At 44.7% G+C, this 9,223-nt stretch overlaps 1 protein-coding gene across 1 annotated transcript; it reads left to right on the forward strand.

The window, feature by feature from the left end:
* The first annotated feature begins 1,054 nt into the window (after positions 1-1,054).
* Positions 1,055-4,730, forward strand: hspb1 (heat shock protein, alpha-crystallin-related, 1). The gene is made up of 3 exons (XM_056397765.1): positions 1,055-1,580; positions 3,358-3,421; positions 3,968-4,730. The coding sequence occupies exons 1-3, from the start codon at positions 1,172-1,174 to the stop codon at positions 4,122-4,124; spliced, it is 630 nt and encodes a 209-aa protein (XP_056253740.1). The 5' UTR covers positions 1,055-1,171; the 3' UTR covers positions 4,125-4,730.
* Positions 4,731-9,223: the final 4,493 nt, after the last annotated feature.

The raw sequence follows: 9,223 nt of genomic DNA on the forward strand, positions 1-9,223 counted from the left end.
TCCTAGGAGGAATGTCATTGTGGATCTCTCCAGTCTAGCTATTAAATGTTAAAAGGACCACTTACACATTTTAAGGATGTGTTAAATTTAGCTTTGACTGGTACAATCAAAGCTGCAGATATCTTAAATTGAAAAGATATTATGGATATCTAAAGGTTAATTATAGATAAGAGTGTGGTTCAGTTTAAAGTTAAAACCCCTTGCCATAGGAGTCTTTTATAAATACAGTATCTCAGTGCCAGTGTGAAGCTGGTAGGAACACATCCGTGACTTACAACAGGTCCAGAAACAGGCAGCAATAAAAGCCCGTCAAGCTGTCGGCAGCTCTGAGAAACCTCAGCTTATTACTTCCCTGTTTGTGACGTTAATAACACGAGGGTCGCTGAAAACATCTCTGACACGCATCAGATAACATCCAGGTGTGAACACTGTGTGCTGATTATTGTGGACTACATGTAGACAAGTAGTTGTGCGTCTCCTCGGTTCTTATCCTGCGACCTGCTGAGTGTCAGTGTCTCGCTAATGAACAGTGGTATCATACCTTTGATGGTTTATTAAGTTGTTTGGCCCATTAAATGGTGTTTTTGTGTTTGTGTGAGTCCAGTCTCCATTTGTGTCCGTGTCACAAACTGATATTCAACTGTGTATTTAATATGAGGCTGATAATAACCTGACCTACTGTACATCACATCATAGGCTATACACAGCCACGTTAGAAATAGCAGGTTCGTCTTATCTAAGTCTGAGTGTGTATGAGCTCAGCAGGCTGAGCCGACTTCCCAGCAGCCTCCCAGATTCTGCTATCTCTGTGGGACGTCTGGAGGGGGGGGGGGGGTTACACAGACAGTGAGGGAGGCAGGTTTAACAGTGCACTGGGCAGCTGTTGGTGGGGAGGGCCTTCCTGTTGGATTCCAATCGAGTGCTATGTCTCCCATAAATAGATATTCTAGTAGTTTCCAGAAGCATGTTGGGGGTGTAAGCTGGGGGAGGGGGCTTGAGTCAGAAGGGAGGACTCTGTTGACAGGGGTGGTGTCAGCGTGTATAAAAGCTCTGAGCTGAGGGGCACACAGCACGTTGGGAAAGTATTTTCAGAGAGGCCAAAGGACTCTACACCTGCAGCCAGCAGCTCACCGTCACAACAACACTCCTCCGCCGCCTCCACACAGCAGCCATGGCCGAGAGACGTATTCCTTTCACCCTGCTCCGCACCCCGAGCTGGGACCCATTCCGTGACTGGCACCAGAGCAGCCGGATCTTCGACCAGACCTTCGGCATGCCGGCCCTGCCAGAGGACTTTTCCACATTCCCCAGCACCCACTGGCCAGGGTACATGCGGCCCTCTATCCTGGCCCCGGACATGAGCGCCATGATGCCTCACACGCCCGTGATGCCTCACGCGCCCATGATGTACCCCAGCCCCGTGATGGCCCAGCAGGCTCGTGCCCTGTCCCGTCAGATGAGCAGCGGCATGTCAGAGATCAAGCAGACCCAGGACAGCTGGAAGGTGTCCCTGGACGTCAACCACTTCTCCCCTGAGGAGCTGGTGGTGAAAACCAAGGACGGAGTGGTGGAAATCACTGGTGAGCCTTCATTCCTCTCTCACTGATCCCTGTTTGTTGCACTGTCACGTCCTGCATGCTGATGGAAGGGACACTATTATATTCTTATAAACTTACAGATTAAAAACCTGTAGTGTTGAAAGCAATTTCCACTCAGTCTAGCAGCAGTGTAATAACACATGTATGTTCAGGACTGATGCATTGGCAGGTACATTACAGAATGTCTCGCTTCATGCATGAGGTGTGGAGAAACTGCTACAGTTCAGAACAACATAAAAAGGAAGGAAAACTTTTTGTTACGTCAAGTACAAGGCAGATGCATTGCTGCAGAGTTACATAATGTCTTGAGACAATATACTGAGCTCCAGTACACTGGAGGGTGGGGGCTTTTGGAAGCACGCCTGCTAGATGCAAAACAACACACAATCCATTGTGTGGGTGTTGACTTTTACAGCAGCTCCGCTTTTGTTTCCCGTCCAGACTGGTGAAGGACCAAAGCAAACCTGAGCTCTGCTCCCTGAAGCCTTGAGCTCCCTTTTTCTCTGTCAGTCTCTCTGTCTGCCACTCCACAAAGAATCACACTCCTGGAGTTGGGGGATTTAGCCGTGACTCACCCCAGTGTGTCTGCTACTTTAAAAGGACTGCTGGATCATGTCCAAGCACAGGGTCCACAGCCTGGCTATGGCCAATATCTCACTGGGGAGAGATTGGACAGGCCGGGACAACAAAGACAAACAAAACATGGGATCCAGTCCAAATGGAATTTGCCACCTCATATTTCTCATATGTCACCAGTGAACCAAGATGATATGTTTAAAGATGATATCACAGAGTTGTGTTACACATCAGAGTGCAACCTCTTTATACAACAGCCCTTCTCTCAGTGGTTGTCATGCACACTCAGAGCTAATGACCCTTCATGTTGAAGAAGTGCCTGCTTGGCCCGGCTGGACACACGCGCTCGCACTGGCAGCGTCGCCTTGTTGAAAAGAGGACAGCTCCCAGAGGAAAGCATCCTCTATCAGCCTGTTGTCATAGCAAACATATGACTGTAGAGCCAGAATCACAGCCAGCCATCTGAGTGCCTGGGAGACGGGTGGGACATGATTAAGACTGGTGAAGCTCCTCTGTGGCTGGTATGGCCACATGGGGGAGGGAGGGGGGAGCTGTGCTGGATAAAAATACCACCACAAAGGGCTCCACAAAGCTGCACCCCCCCCCCCCTCCTCCCTGTCTCCTATCTTTATGCCAAGCTAAGCCAGAACTAGCTCCATAGTCATTATTATGCAATCGCTTTTTTACATGAAATGAGCCTCAATTCCTGATTTCAGTTACTGAACATCATCTAAATGTTGAGCATCTTCAAAAGACTGAATCTACTTTATTTTGACAGTTAAAAGCTGCGATCAAACTTTATTTTAAGCGAGTCATGACAGTATAATGACAGTTATAAGGTGCGATGGTTCACACACCTCCCTCGTTTCAGTGTAAGTGGTGTAAAATTATGGATGAGATAATCGACATGCGGGTGGAGTGGCTGAAACAGGTACTCAGATCTGTTCCACACCGTGCAATCATTCCCTCTGCAGCTGCTGCGTTCCTCAAGCACCCCCCCCCTCCCCCCGCCCATCGCTTTTCTTTCCCTTAAATATGCATTTTTACAAACACACACAAGATGTCTTCCTGCAGAATGGGTGAATCATAATACAACACTGTATCTGTAACTCCCTGGAAGTGAGAGCGTGTGGTTCAGATTATCGACACATTTAGGTAAAATAATGTTCGTCTGTGTCCTCAGGCAAACACGAGGAGAGGAAGGATGAGCACGGTTTTGTGTCCAGGAGCTTCACCAGGAAATACACGTAAGTGGCTTCATTAATTATCAATGGACAGGCTCCAGTTTAACCCAAAATAGTTTGTAAAAGGAAACACCACTGAATATGTCAACAAGTCACTTCTGAACAGATTTATTATTTAGAATGGGTTCGTTGTGGCTGTTTGATGGTGGCTTTTCTCAGGCCGGGTGCAGATTCCTCTGATTCTCTTATGTGTGATTCTCCGGGCTGGTCCGGCCTGTAGAGGGCTGTGCTGCTGCTGATTGTGAATTTCATGCTCTGAAAAACAGCAGCAGCAACAGCCTCCACCTCCTCATTGTTCATCCCTCCTCTGCCTGAGTCCTCAGCTTCATAGGGCTCTGCTGCCATCCAGGGGCCACAGCACACACTGAGCGGGACGCACTGAACTGGTCTTGGATCTGATTTGACCCCGTCAGGGGTGTTTGAAGCACTGATTTTTCAGTCAGTCTTTGTTTAAGTCGTGTCAGTGATGCTTTTTCATCACGACGGGGAGCTCTTTGTGAAGTGGTTTCCTACACTTATAACCTAATTGTGTTGTATCGCTCCCTCCAGCCTCCCCTCCTCAACTAACGTTGAGAAGGTGACCTCCTCCCTGTCTCCTGAGGGGGTGCTCACCATCGAGGCGCCTTTGATCAGACCGGCCATCGAGTCCTCAGAGACCACGATACCTGTCAACGTGGACAGCGCAGGTGGCGTGGTGAAGAAGTAGGAAGTAAAGCGGCACAGTGCTTCCCCCTCCCCCACACACACATGCATATTCAAATAATCACTTTATTTCTGCAGAGAGCTTGTGAGGTGTTGAGGTGAAGAAGCAGCTTATCTCTCTCACTAAGGCAGACTTGTTCACACACCAGAGACAGAAGAACAAGGGATTGCCCTCGCTCCTCTGCCTCTCCTCTGTCTCTGATAATGAGCCAACCCCAGCTGAGCGCACTGTGTAAACACATCTGCACCAGTGCCATATGCCTTCTCTTTCTTCTGTAATTACACTCTTCATCTGAATGTAGGAAATCTCAGCTTAGCCCCGTTCAGTTTTCTTTCTTTCTCCCCCTCACTTACACAAACACACACACCTTGCTCCTTTCTGCTGAGCAAATCCCCTTCATGCCGCCTCTCCACAGACACACTACAGACAACAGCCAAGTGGACTGTAATAACAATGATCTTATAAATGAAGGAAGGTTCCCAGGAGAACGAACACACCACCGCTGTTTGTGCAGAGCAGCGCCTGTTAGCGATCGCACTCCGGTCTCCCTGGACTGGAAATAGACTGATTTCATCTGCATCTACAGAGAATAAAGAACAAACAACACAATGAGTCTCTTCTTTTTCTAACATACAAATCCTGCTGTTTATTTGCACGCAGGTGAAATGACATCAGTGATCTTCTTCTTCAAGGGAGTGGCATCCTGCAGCAGCTGTGTTTGTTATGAGTCTGGAAACAGGAAGATAATAACTAAACGGAAATGCTAAGCTTCTTAATGATACAGTATCTTTTGCTAAATTATACATCAGAGGGGTCATCCATGCAAAAGAGAGCAAGTGAAACGTGAGTGAGTGAGTGAGTGGGTGAGTGAGTGAGTGAGTGAGTGAGTGAGGGAGTGAGTGAGTGAGTGAGGGAGTGAGTGCAGCCCTTGCCCTACACGATGCTTCAGTGCTGTTGCAACATTGCCCCTGTCAGACTGTCTGACCCCGACACGGGGCCAGAATGGACAAGGTTTCATTAATATTACAACATCGGTGTCTGAAGCACTATTTGCAATTATCCTGCAATTACAGCGCCCCCGAAAAGGCCAATCAGTATCAAATTAACTCTGAAAAGGATTTTATTCATATTATCACATTATTATTATCTAACACACACACTGTAATATTATATATAATTCAGTTTTAAAAATAATTCCCAATTAAGTGACCTTGAGCAGACAGGACTCCGTGTAGGAATGATACAAGTTCGTCCTGATACTGACTCCAGATCAGTGGACAACTTTATACACTTTATGAAGTGGAGAATAAGTGATAAGGCAGTTGATGTATAAGACAGGTGTCATACATACAGGGAAATGTGGCCGTTTCTTCTGTGCATCTGCACTGACATTTGTCATAACTCCCAAAATTGCATAATTCCATCATACAGCATGTCTCTGGTGAATTATTCATGCACACATAGATAAATAATTGATGGAGACTTGCTCTCTACTCTTGACTGAACAAGGTCATTTAAAACAATTGCACCATGGATGCTAGTGGGGAGTGAGAATATTACAGAGTAAGCTGGAGCCAAACACTGTGAGTGCATGATACTGGGAGAACGTCCAGCAGTTATTTCTAAGCTGTAGAGATGGCAACTTCTGTCCTTATCATTTGGTCCAGACTGTAATATAATCAATGATAACTATTGGATGGATTAGTATGAAGCCTACTGACCTTGCTCTTCCCCCGACCTTCCCACCAGCACCACCATGAGGTTGGCATTTGTGGTTTTGAGTGAAACATCTCAACAACCATCAGATGGGAAATGAAATTAGGTCCACACACTTATCCCCCTCTCAGGAAGAGTTGTAATAACGTTGTTGTAAAATTTCACTGCCCAATATTCAGTTTTTTGACCAAATCCCTGCAAAACTAACGGCATTCCCATCAGCCTCAGCTGCACTCTGTGTTTGCTCACATATGCTAATTAGCATCAGCATATGTTGGCTTGCTAACACACTGAACGGAGATAAACATGACCTAAACATGACAAACATTTTACCTGCTAGCTAAATATTAGCATGCCACCACTGATGTTAGCATTTAGCATCACTGTGCCTGAGTACGGCCTCTCAGAGCTGCTAGCATGGCCGTAATCATGTTGATTAGACATCATTTAGTCTCTAGCATGTATCACAAGTCACCAGAGCCCAGGGTGGTGAGTTAGAATTAAACTCTTAAAGCCAAACGATTTTGATTTTATAATGAAATGAGAGAGTGGAGAGCGAGCCTGACTGTCTACTGGCTGTAGCCCCAGTTTGTTTGTTCTTAACCTCAACAGTTCAACAAATTTCTCTTCTGTCTATTTTCTGTCAACAAATTAATTATTCTACTAAATGTTTCACCAGATGATACTTTAAATTCACATTTATCATCAACTTAAAACCTTCATTTAAAAAAAAAAGCCCAATAAACAGCACAGAAAATATAAGCATGTAAAATAAGAAGCACAAATTCAGGATTGTTCACAACAGAGAGGATTACGGCACATTTTGTATTATGATACTGCTGCACAGACAGAAAGTCAAGATACATCTACAATATAGAGTATATTCAACTTTAATACATAGACCTGCACTGTGTCTGATTCTAAGTGGGTAAATCACTTAAAATCTATATTTGTGGCTTCAGGAAAATAGTATGACTGCTACAGTTATGAATGTACAGGATGTGCAGTAGTTTCCCACAGAGATGGGTGGTTTGTCTGGTTTTTATCACTGCCATGATTCCTTAACAAGAGTTACATAAATCTTATATCTCCTTTCATTACATATTCATGTGACTTTATCAGACAGATGAGTAACACATTTGGATTTGTATGCCCATGTGACCCGAGGGAAATCTAAAGTAATGTCCCTGAACAGCGTTATTTCGTTTTATCAAGCGAAAGACGCTCGAGACTGTAAAAGAAATGTGTCCTTCATGGTGGATTTTTATAACATGCTGCACATTTTTAGGTTTTTCTACCTATGCATGTCTTAGTCGACACCCATAGGTAGAAAAACATAGACGTGGAGGAACCAGGGGGCAGCTTGAAAATGACATCAACAAACCATATGAGCTGAGGACTCAATCAATACACTGTTCAGCTGCACATTAAGCCAGTTCTTCCACTAAATGTGTTCATGTCCCTCCAGTTAATCATCAGTCACTGCAGGATGAAATGAAAGACGTAGCAACACAACTGGTGACTGAGTGGCTGCTTGTTTTCATCACTTCTTTTTCTCCCCCCCTGTCAACTTCTAGTCATTCATGGTGCGTGCCAGCACACTAATGCACATACTAACTCTACTCTTGACTCCAAAGCTGCAGGGGAGATCTATTTATAGAGTGCTCTGCTATGCACCGAGCCTCCAGCATGTTGTATAGTTACACAGGGTAGATAGCGGACGTGGACTGGTGCTTTTTTCCCCCCCTATGGTTCCAGACCTGTAGTGACTAACACACACTTTATCAGCTATCATTAGCTCGATCTGAGCAAGTTCTACAACAATAAAATACACACAAATGAAAAATAAAGTGTCCTTGCTTTTACATCATATTCCTTAATACTGTATGTTCATTTACAGTGTATGTATTCAGTGTTTGTATCTGCCACAGAGTGGAAGCTCTGCCGTTCACAGCAGCCAGGCAGACACCGCCTTAAGACGAGGCAGCAGTCTCTAAACCTCTTAGCATTTCAGCTTTTCCTCTTCCATGAGTCACCATTTCCTTCCACTATAATGCAGGTCTAAATTATTCATGCCAGTCTCCATCAATCCAGGAGCTATCCAGGCCGTAAACCAGGGAGCTGTCGCACGTGAAGCACTATTAGTGACCAGGCTGCTGATTGGACTCCTCTCAGATCTCCACATCCTCTCTGCACTCACTGACAAGGGACCAGCTTTATACGCAGATTATTCAAGAGGAAGTTCAACAAATGTGAAAAGAAATTCACTTCGATATAGCGGACATGCTCTCTCTGTATCCCACATCGGAAAATGTTATGAGCACAACATAAATAAGCTCATGATATATAACTTAAATATTGCTGTTCATTTTGTACAATCAATCATTACTACAGTGTTTTTTTAATCAACATTTTCTGACTGTCGTCGCAGGGAAAGCAGAGGTGTTGCTGATAACGTTAACAATGTGTCACGTGTCAGTAAGTTGTGACAGTGAGTCAGCGTGTACAATACCAGGACCCTGGAGCGCATGCAGCCACCATGAATATATTATTTACACCAGCGCTTTTTCCTGCGATCGCATCTCAAAACGTCTCCTGTGACTAAGGCCTGTAGTCAACATCTAATTTTAGAACAAAAATATTCACTTACACTTTAAAAGAAAACGATGATACTGTAACGTTACTGCAGTTTCCATACCTTCACATGGTATCCTCAGTGGTTTCATCTCACTCACATGGCCCTAAAATAACAAACATGTGGAGGAAATTATTTTCTTTTTAGGACTGAAAAAAAAAGAGACTAACTAAACATTTTACATTTAAGAATGAATATGAACATTCAGAATATGAATTCAATAAAAAATCTTGTGATGGATTTTTCTCTCCTGAGTATCAAGAGTGAAATTTGATGGGCTGTTGCAAAATTTGACAGATATTGAGAATATTTACAGAATAATAGACATTAGAGCTGTGTTTTGCACCAAGACCCACACTGTCGCAGAGTATCAGTCCAGTTGCCGGCTCTGTTTAGACCACAGCTAGAGTTTGGTGTCGTTCATCCCTCCGCTGTGCAGTACTCTCTGACCTGACCTGAGACGACTGCAGGCCAGTGAAAGTATGACTACCTTCAGATGTAAACTAAACTGCTGTAAACCTCGCTCTGTGGTGTCACCCTACAGTTCATCTTAAACACTAACTAATGACATTTAATCTTCCAAACCTGATGACCATCTCTAGAGCAAGTGTCTAAGAGCGACCGCAGGCTCCTTCAGTGTCAACATGTCATTTTAATAAATGATGAACCAGATCCACAGAAGCCCTCACATCCCCACTGAGCGTGTCGACCGGGGACCTCTGAGCGGCGCGCTGACGAGAGCAGGTGGTGG

The sequence above is a fragment of the Seriola aureovittata genome, chromosome 15, assembly GCF_021018895.1.
Source record: "Seriola aureovittata isolate HTS-2021-v1 ecotype China chromosome 15, ASM2101889v1, whole genome shotgun sequence".
NCBI lineage: Eukaryota > Metazoa > Chordata > Actinopteri > Carangiformes > Carangidae > Seriola > Seriola aureovittata.